Source organism: Telmatherina bonti (genome assembly GCF_933228915.1).
Source record: "Telmatherina bonti genome assembly, chromosome: 23".
Classification (NCBI taxonomy): Eukaryota; Metazoa; Chordata; class Actinopteri; order Atheriniformes; family Telmatherinidae; genus Telmatherina; species Telmatherina bonti.
Genome location: NC_136632.1, coordinates 23,274,463 through 23,299,592, shown reverse-complemented (window position 1 = coordinate 23,299,592; position 25,130 = coordinate 23,274,463). Strand labels below are relative to the sequence as shown.

At 40.3% G+C, this 25,130-nt stretch overlaps 1 protein-coding gene across 4 annotated transcripts in view; it reads right to left on the bottom strand.

Annotated features, from left to right (window-relative positions):
• Positions 1 to 25,130, bottom strand: part of celf2 (cugbp, Elav-like family member 2) — a 262,520-nt gene that overhangs the window by 189,841 nt on the left and 47,549 nt on the right. For all 4 annotated transcript variants that reach the window (XM_079263083.1, XM_079263084.1, XM_079263086.1 and 1 more), the window contains exon 2: positions 11,777 to 11,812. In XM_079263083.1, the coding sequence (XP_079119209.1) occupies positions 11,777 to 11,812 (36 nt within the window). The remainder of the gene's footprint in view (positions 1 to 11,776; positions 11,813 to 25,130) is intronic.

Sequence of the window (25,130 nt, the reverse complement as noted above, 5' to 3'; positions counted from 1 at the left end):
CGTGAATCCGATGCTTAACTTCCCTACTCACTTGCCAACCCTAAAGTCCTTCACACTCATCACCTGCTGAGATGAAGACATGCTCAGGACTCTATATGTCAGAAACAGCTGGGAAAGGAGTCCCCAGTGTGTCTAAACGTTACGCTCAAGGGCTCTGAGCCAAGTGTCCATAAGCAATGAATTATTGTTGTTTGACATGTTGAGTTTGAACAGGGCAACCAGCTTGTTCAGCTCAATGAAAACCTCTCTGAAGGCCTGGTTGTTCGTCAGTGTTATAGGGCTACTGCTGGAAAACACGCAACATATGGCAGAGTTCAGGACAGACAGACGCTTGGGGTTGCTGGAAGGGTCCAGAAGCTTCCACCTAACAAAGTGCCAAGTTCAGCCTTAAAAAACCTTGTTTTTACATTTTTAGTACTTTAGAGCCCGTCTGGCTCCCCACTGAGCCGTGACAACATGGTGTCTGAAGATGAGCATCTTGTTTTTGTCATTCAAAGTAAACACACACTCTGGCTCTGACACTGCAGTAACTTGAGGCCACGGCTCAGACCGAGCAGCCTCTGTCTCTTTTAAATTGTGTTTACAATTTAATGACCTATTTGTGTTTGTTGTTTCTGCCGAGCACCTCCTCCTCTCTCCCTCTCTCCTCTCCCGTCTCTCTCCTGCACTTTTTGTCTCCTGCTCCCTAACACGCTCTGACAGCAAAAGGTCAATGCCCATTGGCTACATGGGGGGCACTGAATGATGTAAAGGGTGGTGGTGATGGCGGTGGTGGGGGGGTTGTCATGGTAACGTGCAGGGCATGGTAAGAGCGAGACCGCAGGATGCATTTGGTGCCAAAGAACACCAAGGCCGGGACCTGAGTGGGATCAAAAAGACTGGAGAGCTGTGCTTGTAGCGCGGAGGTGCACCGGACCGGGTCCAGAATCAACGGCATTTTAATTGGCTGGCGATTTACTAGCCTGGCAAATGGGAAGGGTGGGACTTGGCCAGTCATGCCAGGAAAGCAGATCTGCATGGAAGAGACAGACAGTGAGGCCTGAACACAGTCAGTGGTGAGCGGCTCTGTTATGTCTGTGAGCCTGCATTCTGCTGAGCTTGGCTTCACTTTAATAAAAGAGGGATTACCAAAGTCTGCAGGCTCCTCTTAGACCCCCTCACCAGCCAAGAGCTGAGCGAGGGGTTCGCTCCCTCCACCCTCTGCCTCCTTCCTAACATCCTTTGCTCCATTTTCTTGCTCCTTTCTGTATGCTGCTCACGTTTGTCTCATTCACAAAAAAAAAAAAAAAAAAAAAACCAAAAACACTCATCTGCCTTTTCTCTTGTCTGTCTCCATTCCATTTCTCTCCACTCTCCCTCTAAGTGCCAGCAGGAGGGAAATGCACCAAAACACAGATAAATTATTTAGATTTTTCCCAAAGAGAGAAAGAAAAAAATTCTTGACTCTGCAGTTTGAAAGAAGGAAAAAGGAAAGAAGGAGTGAGAAATAAAAATTACATTAGATACAAGATTCCACAATCAGCCACGCGATATGAAGAATTAATCTTATCTTACACCGGCACACACGGCCAAGCAGGAGAGTGCCTCCAAAGACTTGGCAATGACAACGGGACAAATTCGCTTTTCCATTACGCTGCCATTCATCCATTGTGACTGCAGAAACCTCGCGATAAGCGGACGTATTGTTGCCATTGACAATGTCATTATGGGACCGTAAACAAGCGAATCAGTGGAGGGTCGGGATGAACCGGGCGGGGCCAGAAGGTCACCAAGACAATCTGAAATGAAAGGATGCAAGACCCCATGGGAGTGATAAAACTCTTCTTCTTCTGCTTCTTCTTCATCTATCTCTTTTCTCTTCCTCACCAAAGCCAAGGACGGGCATATGCTTAGAACAAAGCCCCGTCGCTGCCGCGTAATCAACTCTTCTGTACTCCGGCAGCAGCAACACAATCTTCCCTGGAGGTCATCCACGGGAAGAGGCTTAGGAGGCACAACGGCTGCAGGATCATGGGCTATTAAGATGGGAAAATAGGATGACATTCACCCAGCTTTTCACCCGGTTTTATTCTCAGGAACATTATGTGCATTGACAAACATGAACAGAGACTGCAGCCACACAGGTGTTAGAGCAGAGGCAGCTTCCCATGCTTTTTTTGTTTTTATTTCCAATGGCAGTTGTGTTTTACTTCAATTGTTATTTTTTCTTGTCTTTACATGAACTAATTTGTTATGTTTTCATTGAATACATTTTATTTATTTATTTATTTTTGTCTTGTTCAGCATTTAAGCAGGCAGAATGATTTTCTGAATGCTGTGTTCTGATGGGCAAATTTACTTTGCAAAGGGAAACATTATAGATACAATGCTCCCCTTGATATTCTGGATAATTCTTTTATTTTTTATTTATTTTACATAATTGTTGGTATTACAAAGTTTGTATTGCTGGACCGGACCGGAGAGGATAGAAGAGGGACAGAAAGAGAATTGAGAAGAAGAGAAAACAGAAAAACACCCCATAGAGAAAAAAAGAGAGAAAGATTATTTTAATTTAACTATGGCCCCAAAATGAAACATTTTCAGAAAATACACCTTTTTTGTCTAGAGATGAATCCAGAAAATCACTGGAGGTTTTTAAAATGGCGAAGAACAGCAGAGAGGGATACAAATGTTACATTTGAGCATAAAGTTTGGTTTTAACAACGTTAAATTGTTCGGCGTTGTGTTTTCAGTTCTGCATGCTTTCAGATAACACAGTTTGATCTCATTGCTTTGCATTTAATTCATATTTGCATGTTAAGCTTCATGCATGTCCTTTTACTTGTAAAAAAAAAAAAAAAAGGCACACAAAAAGGTATGAAGATACAGTTCAAGGTTTGATCCTGTTACTGCACATAGCATTAAAATTATACATGAAAACAAAAGGATAAAAGGAATTAAAATGCACGGCATGGCCTGGTCTTTTATATTGAAGTCAGTTAAAAAGAAACTTTCTCAGTTAAAATGACCAGATGGGACTGGAGACAAAACAGTGGGAAAACATACTGCAACAAATTATAGTAAGCTGCAGACATTGAGGAGGATAACACCTCATGAGATAATATGTAAAAATTAAAGTTCCTGCTCTGCTCGTTGAGCATTATGAGTTATGAAGAGTCCCTTGGATATAATGTGTGTTTGAAGTGATTTTTTACACTTTATATGACTTCACAGTTTCATCTACAAATTAAAACAATCTTCCTCCGGTGTATTCTTCAGTCTCCACTGCAGCAGCCGTTAGTGATGGCTGTTTACTGTCTATATTTCCTGCAAAGCTAATTTTAATATAACTTGGATTTTTTGGTGGCATGGTCATCTGCACCTTCTGACTGCATCGGATTGCAGTCATTTATATTTGTGGGCTGCAATGCATTTGTCATTTTTCTTCAGTGTTGGATATTTTATCTTTATGCGTACAGATGTTTATCAAGAACACTTATGACTACAGATACTCACCATCTCCCTCTATTCCTGTCCACTGAACCCAAACTTGAGAGCCACATACCTCAACATGTTGAAAAATCTTTATCAGACTCATCTTAAAATAAACCACCTACAGTTTTGTGGAAAAGCCTCTAAAGTCCTCATTCTGCATCCTTTAGAGACTTAAACTCCTTTCTGAATCTGAGGAGAACCTGTGTTAAAATATCTGTCAAGTCAAACAAGCCGCATCGTATCCGTCAAAGCTGACAAAAACTACATTGTCTCATCAACCTGGCACATACATCAAATGCACTCAATCCCCGCAGGTTGAGCGAGCATGGAGGTGGCAGGAGTGTTCCTGTTCCATTTACAGACATTAGCACAGGGAGATTAATTTGTCCTCTTCCATTAGGTGGGAAAGCAGCCGTCATGGCTGCTCAATTATCCCTTAACAAAAAGAAAAATACTCAAATGCACAGGAGCCATCAAATAATAAGCACATTGCAAGTGTGCTGTGCATCATATGCATGCATATCTGTGTATCACATGATGTGTTCCAACACAGAGGCTGGGAGAGGAGGAGAGAGTAGGGTCAGGTGTGACTGCTTTCCACAGCATTTGACAGTTAATTAACAGCAAACTCAGAGTTTTCTACACCGCTATTCAGCTTTAAGAAACAGCACAGCTGACGACATGAGAGGGAAAAGAGGGATGGGAAGGAGGGATAAAGAAGGAAAGCCAGATAAAGCTTGTTGTTGTGTTTTGACTCGCTGTCTTCCAGCCGCTCTCTTCTCTTTTGTGAAGATTTTGACTTCATTAGAATTATAATGAACATCAGGCGAGGCTTGCTGAAATATTTTTGGCTCCTTGAAAATAAATGAATACACAAGCAAATCAATTCAAATCTGCCCATTATGCCCATTTTCTGGGTCGTATAAAACATGCATAATGGCCCACACTTTAGGCACACAGCACCGTACGTTGCAGGCCGTGATAATGAGCTAAAATTAGACGAACGTTTGTCATCATTCTCAACATAGCTGCGATAGTAAAATCAATTTTATCACCACGACGACATCAACAAGCTCATGACAGCCTATTGATGGACTAAAAGACATTACAACACTATACTGGTGGTGTTAACACCACAGCAGTCATGAGGAATGTTGTGTGTGTGTGTGTGTGTGTGTGTGTGTGTGTGTGTGTGTGTGTGTGTGTGTTTGGCTGTCGTGCTCCACCAGTGTGATGATGTTGCTGTGTGGTGAGACTTGCTAATTGGCTCACCTGTCTCTCAGCCATCTGGAGCCTCTCAAGAAAAAAAAAAAAGAGTAAAAAAAAAAGAAAAGTCACACCGAGTTCCCCCAACTTCACACAAACACACACACACACACACACACACACACACACACACACACACACACACACACACACACACACACACACACACACACACAAGTGTGCATGTGTGCCTGAGCAAGGCTAACGTGGAAAATGTGTGCACAAGCTGATGCAACTGGAAAAAGAATAAATCTGGAGAATTTTCCACACTTCCCAATCTTTTTAATGAATGATTATTTTGCTCGGAGAAGTGATTTAACAAACAAAAACAAGCCGAGTGTTTCTTCGTACCGGGTGCTATGGTAATCACTGGAAACGGCTCAAAATTAACGTGATAATGATTCATTACGGCTGCAACAACATTGCTGTTTGGGTAGAATTTGCAATCAGGACTTGATGCACAACAATAACAAATACTAGGTGATTAATACATATTGTTATTATTTTAGGAAATCACTACAAAGGAAAGAGGACACACCCATCGTGTCGGAGTCTGCCCACCTCAGAGAGCACCAGCTGGAAGAAGAAAGAAGAAGAAAAAAAAGCACTTCTCTATCCCAGAAAACCCCGGGGCACACAGCACTAACTGTGTGTGTGTGTGTGTGTGTGTGTGTGTGCTGTAGTGATGATGGTTGGGGATGAATCAGCTCTCATAGTAGCTGGTGGGAAGACAAAGTGTGTGTCTACATGTTTGTGTGTGTTGGTGGATTGATTTATAGCCGATGTCAGCAGAACAAAAAGGGGTCAGATGTGTGTTGTTCGTTGCCATCATCGCAGTTTGGGATAAATATGTTTTAGTTATGTTGGATGGGATTTTCCCCTTTCATTAGCATCTTTACAATTAAAATCATTCATAAATGAACTGTTTTACTGAAATTAAGTGGGTTAGAGTTCAAACTTGATCCAACTGGATTAAACCGGACTGTACTTAACTGGACTTTGACCTCCAGCTTTAAGGTGTTCTAAGAATGATACTAATTTATTGTCATTATAACATGTACAGTGGGAATTTTAATGCATCATTTTTGTGCACAGGTAGTTCAGCAAGTATAATCACTGTAATATCACTCGGTGACGGTCGTTACCGTAGCAACGCGATAATCAGCTGTTTCAGATCAGCTGGTTAAACGGTTGTTTAGCATAAAAAGTTCAACATAAAATAGTTCCTACGTTTTAGCAAATTTAACAAGTTTTGTAAAGAATAAATAAATAAAATTTTTTATAAAGTCTTTACTGTATGGGACCATGGTATAAGCAGATAAAACAACTCGGATACGTGTGTTACACGGTTTTAACACGCTCCACTAAGCATCGTGGTGTTCTAGATTCCATGTTGTTCATTAAAACCATGTAATGCACGGCTTTGAGTAGTTTAATCCTTACTTATACATCTTTTTAAAAAGTCAGCACCAAAAAGTTGGATCTCCCTTTGGACTTATTGGGTTAAACCGCTTTTAGCTTTGACTATGGCAGGAGTCTTGTTGGCATTGTTTCAATAAGATTCTCCAGGATTTGTTTGTGTCCACTAAGACCTTGTATTGATGGTGGGAGGGTGCGACCACTGTGCAAAATCTTCTCCAGCACATCTGAGATATTCTCACAGCAGTTCAGGTCTGGTCTATGAGGTGACTAATTCATTGGTGAAAATGATGTCACACACCTCAATGAACAATTCTTTTACCATCTGGGAATCCCGGTAGTGTCTTGGTATATGGCTAAGCCATCATGAGGATGAATTAACATGCTTGTCAGGTATATTCAGTAAGTCAGCTGACCTCATTCAATAGACTCATAATGTTGCTGAACTTGGCTGCAACACCAACAACAGTAGGTCACAGACTTCCCCCACAGGCCTGTACAGTCGACACTTCATCTTCCTCTCTTCTTACCATGATGCTCTGGGTCTATCTGGACTCATCAGACCACATGGCCTTCTTCCAGCTCCGGAGTCCAGTCTTTAAGCTCCTTGGCAAACTGAAGCCTTTTTCTCTGGTTTTGACTCAAAGACAGGTTGTTTCTTGTTGCTACGCAGCTGTTCAGTCCCTTTAGTTCCCTTCCCATGGTTCACTATTCACCGTAGCTGTGAGTTCTAATGCTGCTTTTCTTCTATTTGATTTCACCAAACATTTAAGTGATCACCGATCAAAATTGATCAGGTTTTTTGTCCGACGACATCATCTTCCCACTATCCTTCCAGTCTTTAATAATGCTTTGGGCAGTTCTGAACCCAGTTTTAGTAGTTTCTGCATCTCCTTACACGTTTTTTCTGCTTGATGCCAATCATTGCACTCTTTTTAAACAAACTAACATCTTTTCCAGGACCACAGGATGTATCTTTACACATGGTTGTTTGAGAAATGAAAGCTACTCAGTGTTGAGGTTATATAACTTGCTTCAGCTGAAAAATAATTACTTGAGCAGTAATTATCCAATACCTGTACCTTGTACCTACTTGCTTATCTGATGGTGACTTTTTTCAGTGAGGCAGTGAAGGAATTACTGTTTAAATAATTAAGTTATTGTCATTATGATAAAAACAACATTAAAATATGTCATTTTTAATCATTTAGCAACACCTTATCCATACTGTTCTGCCCTTTTGACACAGTTGGCACGTTTCTGTGGGAAGCTCGGAGTGTTTCTGCTCTGGACTACGATCATAATTAACACTAAAGTTCCTATTCATTGTTCCTTTTATTAAACAGTTCAAGATTCCCAATCGCAGGGAAATTGTATAAATTGCAGTTAGTCTGCATGACGACAGTCAAGAAATTAGTGGATTTTGGAGTTAGCAACCTCTCCGTGACCTCTTCATGAAACACTGGTCACACACTCCGTTAGATGTCCTATATTTATATTTAATATCTTCAGCTAGACCTAAAAATGCTAGATTTTCTACTATCCACACTTCTGAATAGAAACAACAGAGTTAGGAAGCTTTTTGTTAACATCGTTATATTTTCTTTTCCCTCTGTTCTGAAAATCATGTCTTTTTTTTTTAACCCTCTCTCAATCCATATTATATCTTCATCTGTTGATCTGTTATGCATTGCCAGAGTGGGTAAGTGGGTGGGGGAATGGGAGCATTTTAAAGATTGTTCTTTATAAAAACTAAATGTACATTTCCATTTTTTCAAATGTTATTCAATATACATCACAAAAATATCCACTAAAATAACCAGTGAAATAGATAAAAAAAAAAAACATAAACAAATGATAAATATATTCAATAATTTTAGTAATTGACACAAACAGTTTTAAAAATAAAAGATGTATTTTTTTAAATGAAAACACTAAATATGCGTCTTGAACACAAAACACTTTAACTGTATGATTTCTGATGACAGAGAATATATAAACAAAAAAAAAATCACATATTAAGTTCTGAACACTCATGTTGATAAGAAATAAAAATAAACACCGCAGTGAGTCCAAATGAAAAGGGAAAAAAAAGTAATAAGCTTCAACTGACAGCATTAGAAAAACTATTATCGTTTTTATTATTGCTTTTATGAAAAGCGCAGCAATAATAAAGTGTGTGACTGTACGTGTGTGTGTGTGTGTGTGTGTGTTTTTAATTCTCTCAGTACCCAATGTGTTCCAGGTCAACGTCTGGATCGCACGTACAGAGGTAAGCCCCTCCTGGGCCCCTCCTGTGTGCTCACCCAGCATGTGCAAGTGTGTGTGTGTGTGTGTGTGTGTGTGTGTGTGTGTGTTATGTGTCAGTCACAAAGAAGAGAGAGAAGTCTTCTCTCCTGAGAGAGCAGACAGATTCAGAGACAGTGAAGCCAGAAAAGAGACATGGAAAAGTGCATCCAGCTTGTCCGGACGTTTGCAGCTCTTCGTAATTTGTTGATTTTGGTGTAAAACTGATGAGCAGTGAGGATGACACCACAATTAAAACCCCGATGAGAATTTCAATCCCACGTGCCCCACTGCAACACTGTCAAGTTTGTGATGCCCTGATTGTCTCCCAGTCGTACAATCAAGAAACACAAAGGGGTGAAAACTCAAAAATGTGACATTTCCCGACCGGTTTCTGCCCCGCTCTCCAAAATACAATTACAATCCCCCCTGATCAACATCCGCATGAGCCTGAGGCTGGTTGAAACAAGGAATACAAAGGACCTCTAACTGATTTTATTGCATCACACATTTTGATCCCAGAATCAAAGAGAAACAAGTTTTAGCGAGCTGATCCAAGTGAATTAAGTACCATCTGCAAGGTGAAATACCGCTGGATAGAGGTGATGAAATACATGCATGTCTGAGGTTGCATTCAGCAGCGTTCCAAGCTGTTGACGTGCTGCACTGCAGGCACCGTGGCCTGCCATGGAGAACACAGAAATGTCCAGATATCTGCATCGAAATCTGCGAAATCTCTTATCCTAATTGGCAAGAATACACGCAGTCTTTATGTTTTACTTTTTGTGCCAAAAGACAGAGCCTCCTCTTGGACATTCACTCGCTGGGGAATAAATTAAAGCTCAGGAAGGAGCCTTTAACACTGATAACTGTCACTGCCGATGAGAGAGAATACTCCAGCTCCAGTCTTCTGACTGCAATGAACCAGTTCCTGCCTCATAAATATTCAGAAGTGGGAATACTGAGGGGAGGCGGGGCAAGGAGCGGCAGTCAGGCAGTCACCGTGGCAAGGGACCGCCGTTGTCATGTGGCAACCAGAGAGGCAATAACGGACGCAGCGTACCGGGACGCCACATTGTGTGAATCCCTGTAATTACAGTCTCTGCTGTGTGTGTAGGTCTGGGTCTGTAAACAGGAAGTGTGAGCGCGTTTCTGCGTCTTGCATGCACACCTGCAGCTTGATCTTACGCTGCTTTTGCTTTAATCAATGCTTGTTTACCAGTGTTTTGTATTTTTGCTGTGTGTGCACGGTAAGCGTGTGCACGTGGCATCGTCGACTCAGGAGGTCGTGTCAGAGCCAATAGCAGGTTTGTGGCTCATAATGACCGATGTGGAAAGGCATCCGAGGAGCCACGCTTGGTAATTATCAGCTGTGAGCCTTCAAAGAACATTATCAGGACAAAGACCTGCAATTAGACACACTCACCCACGCACTCCCTTCACACCCTTTATCATCCCTGTTTCCGACATCAGCTCTTCCTCCTCCCAAACTGTCTTCCTGTCCTCTCTCCTTCCTCCACCATCTTTCATTTGCTCCCTATGACTCCCACGACCCCCTTTTCCTCCATCCCTACTCTGATTCCTTCATTTCCTCTCTGCCTTTTATCTATCTCCATCCTCCAAGTTCTTCCCTTCCACTTTTCCTTTCCCCCTTCTACCCATCAGCCCCTTTCCCCCTCCCTCTCCCAGCTCCTCTTCCTCCTCCTGGCCCAAAACAGACACTTAAATAACGAGCCGGGTGTCAGTCAAACCACCAGAGAGCTTCATTAGAGGAGGAGAGCACACAGGATCAAATTATACGCCCAGTTCTCTTTTGTGTGATTGTGCGTGCGTGCTTGTGTGTTTGCAGGGGATTGTGGGGGGTCGGGAGCGGCGGCAAGGGTGGCGAAGGCAGAGAGGAAGCAAACACGCGTTTCGGAATGACGCAGCTGTGTGGCGGATTAGCGTGTTACACACAGCGTTCGTTCCTGTGTGTGTCTGCGTGTGAACTCATGCGACAGTCGCAGCCTCGCCTATTTTCTCCAATCAGAGAGGAAAACAACAGCAAACTATGTTGCTTAATTATTCACAGCCACAGTCTGCGTCTCACTCTTTTCCTACTTTGCTGGATCTGGGTTTTGCTCCACACCTCCTGTGTTTACCTGTGAAAAGCATCCGGTGTGTCTTTATAAGTAAATCAATTTCATCCGGATCTGTTATGATCTCCCTTTTTTTCTCTTTACTGCACTTCTGAAGTACAAAACACATTTTTGGTGCTCAAACTGATGAAGACAACTAAACATTTCTAAACCAAAAGCCAAAAGTTGCATGATAAAATTTCAGAGTCTCTGAGCGACTTAAAAGAGCACATCAGTGTGTACGATTCAGCCCATTAAAACAGCATATTCTTTACATTACTGCCAGTATTTTTTCTAATAAACCACAAGTTTTTAAATGCATTTCTCACTTTAAGGGAGCCATTTGACTCAGTTCATTTCACTGGGGAGTAAAAAATCTGCTCACAGACTTAAAACTCACTCAAGAAAGGCAATCCATCACCAGAAACCAGTTTTTGTTTTTCCATCATCCTATCGTAAGAAAAAGCAGCTTTTAGGGAGCCAGACTTCCATTTCATCCACACAACATTCATCCTTTATGTTTTTTATGTATTTTTTCTTGGCTTTCCTCATAAATGTTGCACCTCTGGGTGAAGTTTGGACTATCCTTCAATGCAGTGATGGCCGTACTTACAGCTACACCTGCGTCTGTGTCATGGAGCCTATTAATGTTAATGAGGCGTTCTATTTTAAGCTCTTTGTGGGATATACAGACATTAATAAATGTAACATATCAATAAGCATTGTGTAAGCTCTGAGTTAGAATCAAAGTTACAACATATTTCGCTGTCATATGAACCCCCTCCACACATCCCATGGATGGTTTTCGGGACAAGACATCCATCCTTTTCCTGTTAACTACGTCTCAGATGAGAAATAGGTACTGCTATTTTAAGATTGGCTCTCATTTAAACCGAACCCCCTCCCTTCACTTGATCTGTCGTTCTGTCGCCAAAGGCTTTGGTTTAATGACCTTCCGTGGCCATAGATCTGAAGCCCGTCACATCTTTTCTTCCCAATTTCCCCCCCTTTTCTTTCTTTCTCTCCCTTTAGCTCTGTTTCGCTAACCTTGGCCTCATCTCATCTTCTTCCTGTCCTTCTACAGACCTCCCCTCCCTCTGCTACGATCCTCAACACCACACCAGTGTTGATGTGTTTGGCCTGAGGCCTGGAGGTGGCATGCTTCATCGGATCCGAAGAGTGAAAGTGGAAGACTAAAAGATGACTTTTATTACCTTTGTATCGGTCCGGAGAGGTCACTGGCGTCCTGCCTGCAAGACAACAAAAAAGACATTTTGAATACCAATGCATATCAAGGGGAAAAAATGTTATTTACTTAAAAGGTTACAAATACAACAGAAAACATTTATGCATGGAGATGTATTTTCACATCTCAAGTACAGAGATATCCTCACTACCTCAGGGCTGCATATATTTCTGCAGACCAGCAAACACTGCCACTCTAGTATTAAATAAAAACATTTCATTATGGTTTCTTTGCTATTTATGCGTGTTGATGGTTTATCTTCTTTCTTCTCAAGTTGGTCAACTTTCCATCACCTTGTGCCATCATCTCTAAAGCCTGTTTGCATGTACATGCATCACGTTCACCATTACAAGATTTTCTGCATCAAAACAGTCTTTTTTTTACCCTTTAAGACTGACCAACATTGTGCCAGCCGGCAATCCTGTCAGACGCACCAGCAAACTTGGCTAAACCACCATGGGCCGGCAAAAGCTCATTTCACATCAAGTTACCTGGCAAAATTAAGTAAACTATAAATGAATAAGAGAATAAACACAAACTGTGGCTCCAGTTTGGTTCCACTGCCAAGGAAAGTAAAGAATTTAACATCCAACAATGCTCTGATGTTGTTGAAAACATTTAGGTGAAAAAATTGAAAAGGGTCATCTGGGCCGAATTGGAAGGAGAGTCAGTCACAAAGACTACTTAACAACCTTGTGCTTTAACAGAAACCATGACTGCAGTGATATCTGCATTAGATCTGAAGGCAAGACATCAGGGGCTTCAGGAAAACTGGAACATTCAGTAGACTTTTACTGACTCATGCTTGTGTACCAATTCAACAATTCACGATAACTAAAATGCAGTTGCCATTGTCTGACTGGTATAATGAGTTTCAAAAATGTTGTGATTTATTAGCTGGAGCCTCTGCAGTCACAAGATATCGCAAAATGAACATTACTCTAGACTGGAACCAAGTCGCTATAAAAAAAAAAAAGAAGAGAGTATAAATTCCAAATAAAGAAACTTCATGTGGGATACTGGTGTTTAATCATTATAGTGGCACCAAAGAGACTTACAAAAGTCACAAAAAAAACAAATTGTTATTTTTTTTATTAATATGTCCTCCATGTCTATAAATCTAGTTAAAAACACTGTGATTTAGGTTTATTTCAGATGGAAGATCACTAAGACGAACAATCTCATGAATGGTGGTCCAATGTTGCACTGTTATAGAGGCTGGAAATGGCAGCTTCATTGATCTTGTGATCAAAGATGGCCTGCTGCTTCAGTCACAGTCTATAAATCAACCCACTGAGACTTGAATGAGCGAAGCATTTACATATTTTAACATATTAAACATATGTTAAATCTATAAAAACAGAATGCTTTGGTATCTAACAAGGAAGGAAATCGGCCTGATTTCTCTCAGCAGAAGCCCCGTCTGTAGGATGGATTCTCTTGCTATTATTATGACCATGCTAAGGATGATGTAGCATCGAGGACAACAGTGGAGAAACTGCCGAAATGTGTCATGGCTTTTAATTTACAGGCTATAATCAAAGATGCTCCACACCAACATGATGACACATTTCAAGCTGCGCTACCAGAGCTGACTTTGAGCGGGTAAGGGCTGCTAACTTCCAGTCGTAAGTGTGGGACACTTCCTGGATGGATGTAATGAGAAATTGTCCAAAAACGTCTGATCACAGGGGTACACAGTGTGATTGTATTAGAATTAGTGTCCAGGTTATTTATAAATATATTTAGCTTTTTTTCCTTTGCTGTGTTGTGTTTGTGTTGTCTTCTTACAAAAATAGCTGAGATCCAAAGAAATCTCAAAACATTAAAATTTCTTGAGATTTTTGTGTATAAAATAATAAAAAAAGAAAAATGGACCAATTCATGAGCAGCCGAACTACATAACACAGGTAGCAAGTCATTGGCCTGTGTGGTTTTTAAACAGTCTCTGCCATATTCAGCTTACACTCTGTATCAATTAAACACACTGCATGCAGGTTCATACGGTTCACACTGCAGGATGTACCACTACCAACAGTACTTTGCTGCCTATAGGCGCCATCGGTGGAGTATCATTGCATCATCTATGCACAATACCCTGTTGACTGTTTCCAGGCAGACTATACGGCACCACATAAGAGGTTTGCAGTTTTCACTTAAGCTTTTTTTTTTTTTTTTTTACACAACTTTAAAAAGTAAAACAGTTGGGCACACATGAAGGTGTTTTTTTTCTGGAAATGACTTAAGACTCTGGCAAACAAACACACACACAGAAACTCACACACACCATTGAGCCATCTAAATCGTAAATTAGTCCTGTCTGTCCTTGGGAACAGTAGAGAAACTTGTTTGTTCTACTGGGTTTTCTCCATAATTCCCTGCTGTTTCCTCGTTCCCTTTTCCTTTCCTTTTTGTTCTATCCCTTCCTCCAGTTCTCTGTTCCTCTTCCACTGCATGTAAATAAATTGGTCCCCAGGCCCCAGTACTAGACAGTGTGTGTGTGAGCCAGAATTACACACAAATACACACACACACACACAACCCAACTAAGCTCAGAGCCTCACCAAATTAGCAAGGGTTTATGTCAGAGGTAAATAAAATAATAAATTAATGAGTGTAGGTGTGTGTGTGTGTGTGTCAGAGGGTGAGAGGTAGAGGAAGCGGGAGGGGGGGCAGTGCGTATAATGATGAAACACGGCGAAAAAACTCCTAGCTCCTCCTCAACACAGTGGCCAATCACTGCTATCACTACTCTTTGCATTTCAAAGACACACTCTTGTCTGTTTCATCTCCACAAAACCACAAAATGATCGTCCTGTTATCCTGCTACACATTTACACACACACACTCATGATAGCCACCTCCGCTTCAGTCCATTTTCCCAATGCCATGAATTATGAAAAAGGGTAAATGGAACATCAAACACACTCAACTTGCACTTAGAGCTTTACACACTGCACACACACACACACACATACACACTCATACCAATAAGACAACTGCACCACAACACACAAAATCTCATGTTTTCACATCTACATACAAAGCACATTCAAAACGTTTACACTCACTCACTAACCCATATATCCCAGCTGAATGTTAAAACATCCTTTACAGTTCTAGGATCACAGAAAAAAAAAGTCAAACTATCACAACTTTAATGCAACTTGATTGCAGTGACTCAGATCACTGCATGATGACACTAAAAGGCACAGCAGAGCAACTAAAGGCTCTTCTTATTTCAGAGATATTCAGCAGAGAATCAAAAGCCAAAGTGGAGCAGACAACACGTTGTGGGTAGATCTACATTCTGGAAGAGTGTGAATGCGTATATCTATATGTTTACATGGCTTCTTTTTCTTGCATGGAATGCAGATTAGGTCAGGATGAAGTACCTCCACTGGGTTCACTTCTTTTAAGAAGAAAATAGGTGCAAATAGAACCTTTTATGTTTCAACCCAACATTCAAGATGTGTTTTTGAAAGTTAGACTCCACTGTGTGTTTGGTACACAGTGCTCATTAGCGGCGTTTGTTTTGCATTTCTGTTCCCAGGGTTGACCTGTCAGTCAAACAGTGTTGCCTCCGCTGTTTCAGTGGGAATTTGGAAAGACGGCTGTGAGTTTCAGCGACAAAACTATTCAGGAGCAATATTAATTATGACTCTTATTTGTCAGGAGAGGAAATAGGAAGTTACTGCAGAGCAATGTTTGCAGAGGGGAAAATGGATGAATGATGGGCTGGTGGGTCAACAAGATGAGAGACTCCAGCAGTAAACTGCTATCTGAATTCCTCTGACTGAAGTCAGCAACTGAGACCAGTTTTGTTTGTGTAAATGGTCAAACGCCTTTGACTTTTTTCATTTACAGCATGCCGACTTCTTAACTCTCTGTATGCATTCCAACATCATGATGTCCAGCATTAATTTTATTATTAATCCTTAGAGCGAGAAGCAGACTAAACTAATCCACCGCTCAACATGCAAGCGATCACTAGTAGAGAAATTAATTTTACACCTTCTCATGGTTTAGGTTAGAATTATGTACTTGGTAAAGAATACATGTTAGTAAAGTCATTGTAAGATATCAAATCAACATACTGACAATTCAAGCACTTCTCATGAGTCAAGATTCCCATCATCTCATGTGAACATTTCTTAATAAGCTCAGGCTCAGATTTCCATTTCACTATTTGCAGCAATATATTGCAGCGCAGTTTCTGGTGAAACTGGGTTGATATAGGACATTGGCTTGGGATATCTGATTGACAGAGGGTTTCCTTGAAGATACGAGAGCTTCGGATTTTGTATACCAAAGGAATTTTTTGCCTTAAATGACGAAGTGACCTTGTTTTTCCAAACGACTACCTTATAAGTTGTATAAGAACCCAAATTCTTCCAAGAGAAGACAAAAATTCTAACGAAATGGCACAACACATGCCAACAAGGAATGATGATCCAAGTACTTTAATAACTGTGGGGTTACAAGTAAATCAGGACATCAAACCACCCAAGTAATGTCAAACACTTCAGACGTACAGTGTGTTATGAGTTTGTATAAATCCTGACAAATGCCTAGTTGGCAATTTATTGGCTAAAACAGACTTTAAAACATTCTTAAAATCAAATAATGTGGTGGATTATTTTAATAACAAGCAGTTCTGCATTCAGTTGACTTAAAAATAAAGTGTTTGAGACAGAAGGTGACCAGAGGTGCTGCTGTAATTCACAGTCAAAAAATGATTCACGTTTCATCAACATTGAAATGTGTCAATTTGTATCTTGGAGTCAACAAACATAAAAGTGATGAATTTCTATTTGAGAATCTTCTGGACTCTTTACAACAGAATCAACCTGTTCATACAGCTGAACTTGCCTTTTTTAAAACATGGAAGTGTCAAATTACTGCTTAAAAGCCTTTTAAACTTCTTCCTTTCTGCCGGACCTTTGTGCTCATAAAGTGACCATTTTATCCCTCTGCAGTGTTTTACCCTTTCAACATTTTCCATTATGCAGACTGACTCAGACCAAAGCCTTACAAGCTGCTCCACTACACAGCTACTTATGAAATAAAGGGCTGGTGATGATTTTGCTGAAACACAAAAAGCTTTTAGGTCGATTTGTGGAGTATCACCACCCCCTCTTGATGCTCTACAAAAAGTTGAGACAAGACTTAAGGTCAGAATTGATCACTGGGATGGGAACAGATGGAAAAGCAGCATCCAGGTGGACAAGAGCCAGACTTATGCTTAGTGACAGACAGCTTCTTGGCCATGTGTATGAACCCACACAAACTCCTGCAGGCCTCTTGCCACTGCAGGTCTGGTGGAGACGTAAAACGAAGCTGAAACATGAGGGACTCTTTGGGCGACCATGCCAGGGCAGGCGCAAAGACAGAGCAGGTGGCAGGACCCAGCAAGTACCGCGGGCATATTTTAGACATTGTGATTAATAGAAGACCTGACACAAGCACACACATCTACACACAAACAAACACTGCATTAGCAAAGGGAAACAATACAAGCAAGCTGTTATTACACTGCTGAATAACACTGAGCATTCCCGCATCACAGTGTGGAGAGTAATTTCTTCCTCTGTCTCCATCTTATTCATAAGCGAACACACACAAAGAAATATTGGAAGTGACACGGATGCTTCAGTCTCAGCGTCACACACAAGTTGTCATGTTAAACCCTTATGAGACTGCTGTTAATCCATTTTCTATAGCACATGAAATCAGGTTGGAAAGAGAAATTAGGTTACAGATGGAAATGGGAGACTGAGTTCAAACACTCCCAACCAATGTTTTACAAGCAACATGTCAGTTATGGGATTTATACAATGTCAGACTTTTGCAGCCTCAGATTCTGTTTTAATTGACGTTAAAAACATGTTGCACTGTTTTCAGAAGCCTGTCAAAGGAGTAAAAAAAAGCTAGTATTTTACTCCTCAGCAAACAAAGATCTGTGTTTCTCTCTCCTATCATTGCTGAATTTTATGAGGAACATGAAAACAAATTAAGAAACCAAACTGAAATGTGACTGAGAACTCAAGTTCCTGATCTCTCTGCTGGGTTTAATTTTTGCATCATAAATGTGTGGTGAATTCCACCACTGACCTCCCAACATAACTTAATTGAACGTACTTACTGGACAATAAAGCAAACACTTTTGTGTTAGTGGAAAGTTTACAGCTCAAAGCCGAAATTTGAAGTTTGTAGGTCTCATGCAAGGTGGTGCTCATGAAAATTTGGATATCATACGGTTTTTGTACAATTTCTGAAGCTTTTTACCTCGAATTTTTAATTTTTATTCGTTTTTTTAAAAAAGGAGAATATGACTTATGCTAATTTTGGCTGGAATAACTATAACTAAACGTAACAGAAGTAACTCCCACTTTGTACAAAAAGGAGCTCTAATTTACATGTCAGAGTTTAAAATGGACTAATTCTGCCTCCAAAGTAAGCAGTTCTGCAGATTTGCTACGGAATTTCACAATAATTTCTAGCATGTGCATCTTATAGCTCTCATCATTCATTAATTGCTCATTAACATGTTCGTGCAGAACCTGAGAACAAGGTGTTCAGGAAGTCTGCTTCATTTGAATCAGGTGTGTTGAATCAATGGAACAACTCAGTGCTGCAGGGCGGTAGAGGTAGTCCTCTACAATCAAAGTTGAAATACCCCCTGAATAGGATTTATTACCAAAAAAATAAGAAAATAAAATTAAGTTGCAGTAACAACAGAAGATAAACCAATAAGAAGATGAAACCGAGTTTTCATACTGAATGAGAAGCAATCCGCTCCAGAGGTGCAACAGGTGACCTGGAAGTAAGCACAGGAGAATACATACAGGTGTGGGCTGTGTCTATAAGCGGATATAGCGAAGTGTCTATGTGCCGGACAAGCGGCGTGAAGATGATGATAGGCTGTGTCCCAGTTCAGGATCTACGCACTTCAAAGTGTGGATTTGTTGGCTTCATACACCAAACACTTGGTGTACCAAACACTGTCCCAATTCGTTGACTCCTTCAAATCCATCCTACAAACCTTCACCTTGGGATGTTGCAAAGACGACAAGCAATGAATCCTTCACAGTTTCTTTTTTCCCACAATTCATTTTTTTTGCAAGAGGACAGGGATTGGCTGCATGGCGGTGTGATGGTTAGCACTGCAGCCTCACAGCAAGAAAGTTGCTGGTTTGGGTCTTGGTTGGGGGGAGGTTTGAAGAGCCGTCTTTCTATGTGGAGTTTACATGTTCTCCCCATGTTTGCATGGCTTCCTCCCACCCATAAGACATACGTGTTTGGTTATTTGCTATGGTACATGCATCAGTTCTCACGTGTAAGTCGCTTTGGATAAAACTGTTTGCCAAACGACTGTAGATTTGTTTTCAACCAGACTTTGGGTCTGGGTTTAAGTTTGAGGTCATTTATCTTTTAATGGTCAAATGAAGCTCAGTTCCATGTTCCACCATGGACAGACAAGCTGGGTCAGCCATAGCATTGGCTTGAGGTGTACATAATGAAAACAGATGAGTTTAATTACATTTGTCTCACCAGGATTATTAACGTTAGCTTGACAGGTTACGCTGTCAGCCGGCCAAGTGATCATGCTCCACATGTTTTTAGTTAAATTCACAAGTAAAAGAAAAAAAATAAACTTACATTTCTGGCTTTATTTCCTTTAAAAAAAAATATTTAATTGTGTTTCACAGAATAATTGGAACATTTTAATCGGTTAAACTTAGCATCTGTAACTGCTAGGTGACGGACTGGCTCACTATGGGTAATTCTTGCACACTATGGGAAGCCGTTTCATTTCATTAACAGCAAGCGAATGCTGAATTGATGCACAACATCCTTTCTGTCCAATAAAATATGACAGCAGACTTACTGAATATGATTGAAAATCATACAATCGAATCTTTTCAGATTTCAGACTAATAAAAGGAATGGACTCAATAAACACAATCCTAACATGGAAACGTGAACGGAAGAAGGCCTTGCTGAAAGCCGAGGAACAGACTGAGGAAATAACGCAGCCTAAAAAAAAGATTTACTTCCTGTTACAGTCCGAGCAGAACCAAACACTCACAGACCTCATCAGGCATAGTATCAGTAAAACTTCCCAGTTCTAATGTTTATGGTGTTTTTATTAATGCAGTGCACCCTGTGTGTGTTTACAGCTGTAATACTGGAAGTTGTTGCATCTGCAGTTCTTACACTGAACTGTTTATATTGCACTACATGCCGTGCATCCACTTTATTTCACCTGCTGATGCTTACAGGAGTGGTCAGAGCTCACTTCATGTTATTCTGTTGATGGCATACTCATTCCATCCTGTCACTGGAGGATCCACACTTCCAGGAAACAGCAGCATCAAGCCAATGTTTTTTTTCAAATTAATATTCAGTCAAGGAGAAAGAAGCTACAGGTTAGCGTGCAGAATTGGATGTTTGTGTGTGTGTGGTTGGGGGTGCATGTGTTTGTGACACAGATATTACAACCAGGTGTGTATTTTTACAACTGTCAGGTCATATATACAGTATGAGTGTGTGAAGACTTGTTTTGGAAAATAAAAATGATTTCTTTCATAAAATGCATTCCACTTTAACAAATTGAGTTATTTTCAGCCTCCTCACAAATGATGACGTGCTTTAAAAAAACAAAAAACAAAAATATGTAGAATCCGACATGCACATGCAACATGACCGACACAATGGGCTTCCTCAGGAGAGCTGCAGCTTGAAAACCTGGTTTATTTGCAAGGGAATTTAATAAATCTGGTCTTTGTATGAAGCAAATGAAAGGTTACTTCAATGCATGGAAAAGAAATGGATGTTTAAGCTTTGAAAAAATAGAAAGGTTGAGAATGAAATGAATGTTTAGGACCAATTTACAAAGGCAAAATCAGTTTTACAAGCCATTTTCAGTGTGTTTATACGGTCTGACAACCAATCTATAAGTATTCTCACAGGGAAAATGTGCAAATCAATACATTTAAGAGAATTGTTGACATTTAGACTGATTAATAATACGAAATTAGTTGTGAGTCATTTGTCCTAATTTAATTTTAATTGTTGCAAGACTAAATTGGTTTCCTGGTGGGTAAAACTCCAGCTCACAAACATTTCTCCTCCATATCCTCTTCTCAGCAGCCCATCTGTGATGTTCTAACACATCTTGTTTTTAACACTTTTCTGCTTCTCACCTGCCACTGTGTATTTCACATACTTACAAGCCACTTCACAAACTGTACCCACGATCCCCAGCCAATCAACGCTCTTCTAACACACATCTTTAAACACTGATAAATACATTCCCACACTTGACTTTCACACATTCGTAAGGCTTCCTTCTTCAGCCTCATCTTATCTCCATCGCAGGTGTTGCAAGCACAAGTGTCAGTGTGTATGTGCGAGACGTTCTGTGTCATTTTGGCAAACCGGGCCGGGTCGTAAGATGATGTCAGATGCAGGCTGCTGGCCTCCCTCCAGATAGATCCGAATTCAACCCACTGGAGTGGGAGTTGGGTTCTGCTAAAGTGCTGAAGAGGACTGGACGGCGTTAAGACCTCCGCGACACCAGCAAGCTGCCATTTCATTAATCATCTCTGACTATTGCTGCATTCCGGTGATTTGATGGACATGAACTGAGTCACCACATGGTTCATGAAAACATAGATTCGCATTCAGTCGTGCGTATAAAACTGATATCACTGCAAACTGGAAGCTTTGACTATGTCTTCAGACATCAACAGAATTTAGATGCATTTAGTCAAAAGGGATTATATGTGTTCACACTTCGAGCTATATGTCAAAAATACAGCGTATCATTTATGCATGAACCACTTTTATGCTACCCATCTGCAGCTCACAGTCAATTCCAGAGGAATTGAAATTTTTGCTTAATGAACAGCTTCAATTCTCTAAAACTTCAACCATAACTTGTACTTGTTTAAGAATAGAGCTGCAATAATATAATATAATATAATATAATATAATATAATATAATATAATATAATATAATATAATATAATAAAAACTGTTTCTATGTCTGCTTGTTTTTGTTTGTATCTTCCAGAAGCGTCTACATGAGGGCAACAGTTAAAAAAGATGGGGATCAGGGTGGGAGGGGTCTCTGAAGATACCCTGGGCTTCCTGAGACAGCGTCCTTTAGAGAAGGAAGAGCACAGCGGATCAGTTTTTGGGTGGTGTTAACCGTCTGCAGTGGCTTCCTCTCTGCAGCTGTGCAGCTGACAAACCACGGTAAGATGTCGTGGCTGAGCAGTGCCTCAATGGCGCAGCAGTAAATTATAATACTGAAACATATCAATGCTAAAACTCAGACATCATCACTATCAGGATGCAAATGTCCAAATACAGCTTGGTGGTCTTTGAAAAGCTTCAGGAAAAAATTGTTTTTCCTTTTCATGGTCTGAGATACAACCTTTGGAAACCAAGAAGCAGTGTTGCTTCATGCTTCTGAGGAACTGGCTCAAAGTTTAGTTCTCACAAGTTAGTATGAGTAGTTCATGTTCATGGTTTACAATTTCTATTTGAATTAGTTCACATATCAGATCATTTACATGTATCTGTGTTTAGAAGTGAGAATGAAAGACTGGAGTTTAGAAAACAACTACATGAAATCAGTTACATAAACTTTTATCATGTGAAACAGATCTGCATGTGGAACAAATCTTTGTTCAGAGAACAAAATATCCTTTTTCAGTGAAACACAAGTTGATGTTTGTTCATCCAGCTGTTTGCAGATGACCTTTTTCCTAAAAATATAGCAAGAAAAAAATGCTGCAATGTGCAGAAATATGACAAAATTTCTTCTCACATAGCAAAATATTTTCGATTAGAAGCTGAAATAATGACTTGAAATTATTTGACAGAAAATTTAATTTTCAAACTGTAATTCCCAATAAAAATCATGATATGCACGCCACATCCGCAGCGCCTCTCTTGGAGTTTGGAGCTGGACCGCACCGAGATCGTTGCAGAAAGTTCCTGCTTAGTCAGGCTTAAATGCACAGTGCATCGTGGATGACAAAGTAAGTGTAGCACCGGTATGAAGTTGGCAGACTGTTGCAGGACCTCACAGTTCACATTCAACTTCTTTTTTTTTAGCTATATGATTCATTCTGGTTAATGTTCACAGGAAGACAAACGTGTTTAATGAACGGCTGCAAATCACTCCCAACAGACCCAAACGGATCACATCAGAGCAGCTGAAAATCAAAGACAAGTGACATCAGAACTCTTTCACCATTAAAACCCTGAGGGTGTTTAGGCCACTCTTGCATCAGTATATTGTGTCTAATATTACAGTTTTAGTTTGTTTTATTTACAATTTTCATGACAACATAAAATACAGAGTACAAACAATGAACAATAATGGCTGAAATGGGTCAAATGGGAGTGGTTTGCCAGTGACGCAGTCATTTTGTTTTCAGTTTCAATCACTAATAATAAAAGGGAGGATTTTCATTGGTTAGACCTTTTCATCATGCTCTTTTTAAAACAAGATCCTGAGCTGAGGCTGCAGAGCCAGAACTGGCTTTGACACTGACAGGTTGAATATGCATATGAGGAAACATTTTCCTTATATAGCAATGGTTTTCATGCATTGCGGTTTTCATGCATGGCATGGATCCGTACCACTCAGGCTCGAAAAGTTAAACAGCCTGGAGATATCTCTATGTTAGGAAATCCTAATCAGATTGTGGTTTATTCAGTAGAGGAAAGCCTGGATGTTTGCCCCCACTTTCCACTGCATGGTTATGAGTCACATGTACTAGGACTGGGTGCTAGAACACAGAAGAACACAGAAAGAGACAGATGGCTTTTAGCTGAATGCTTTGGCCAATTGTGACCCTAAACTCACAATTTAGCTTGTAATTGTTAAATAAACTAATGTTCAAAGAAATTAGTGTTTTAAAATAACGTATTATTTCATGATGGAAGCATCTGACTCCCATGGTTTTATTATGTGTATCGTAAAGGACCTTTAGGTGAATAATATTCCTGAACCTGCCGAAGTGCAGATGGGATTACTCATCATCATCTACAGACTATGTTTAAAGTTCGAAGAAAAGAAAAGAAAAACAGTATGTGGATGCTGTAAGCATCTTCGCTGAGTTACAAGCACAAAAAAGACCCGACTGACGCAATCTTATGAGCTGGTCCTTGCTTCTCTTCTTCAAGGCAGTTAATACTGACAGCAAAACCTAATTATGAGTCAAAGTAGAGCCAGACACTGATTTGGTTACAGTATTTGGCAAATTCTGGTGACTCAAACATTGCTGTTCATTTCCCCGAGCTTGACAAGGCCAATGTTTTCTGTGACACACACACAGTGTCACATTAGCAGGGCTAATACTACTTGCGATAAAAGAAGATTCGGGCTCACATGTCGTGTAATGAGCATGGAGTATTCAGTCTTCCTGATGGGGCATAAGGCGTAAAACACGTGCCAGTTCAACTGTGCGATGATTCGCTGTGGCAAAATGGGAAACAACATTCACTCTTCTTGATCTGTGTGGATTTTGACAAGCTCCTGTAGGATGCATTACCACCACTGTTTGGTGTTAAATTGTACATGCAGATAATTTATGTAAATGTTCTACTGGGTTCTGACACTGCAGTTCAGGAGTCAGAAGTACGGTTTGATGTGTGTAGAATTGTGTAAAGTAAGAATTCACATCAGTGTAAGCTGCTCAATGTTACTAATGTTAACACTAAAGACAAACTGAGTATGGTAAAAATGTTTCTGTCATTACTTGTGATTTTCTTTGGCTGGAAACGGATTAATTTATTGGGTAGGGACAAGGTGAGAAGAAAATCTGAAACTGCTTCTGTTTTATGGACAATTTACAAATGTAAACGACCCCTAATTCTTCTAAATAAATTCAGCACTGTGTTTATTTTATAGAATAAAAGGCAGTGGCTTTTAAATATGACATTTAATTAATAAAATGATCATAATATGTTTTAATATAGAAACTTATTAGATACATGAGCTGCAGAGACAGGAAGTCAGTGTGGTGTTTGTATGTTTGCATGCATAACTCCTCTCCAGATACTCAGGCTTCTTCCCACAGTGCAAAAAACAGGCAGGTTAGGTTGACAAGAGTTTCTAAATTCTTCCCATCAGTGTTGTCTCTCAGTGATTGCCCTGTGATGGATTGGCGACCTGTCCAGGATGTAAGCTACCTGTCACCCATTGCTCACTGGGACACAAACTACTCCACAACCCTGCACTGGAAGTATTTTTGACAATGGACAAAAGGATTGTGAGAGGAAAAAATGGACTGGGA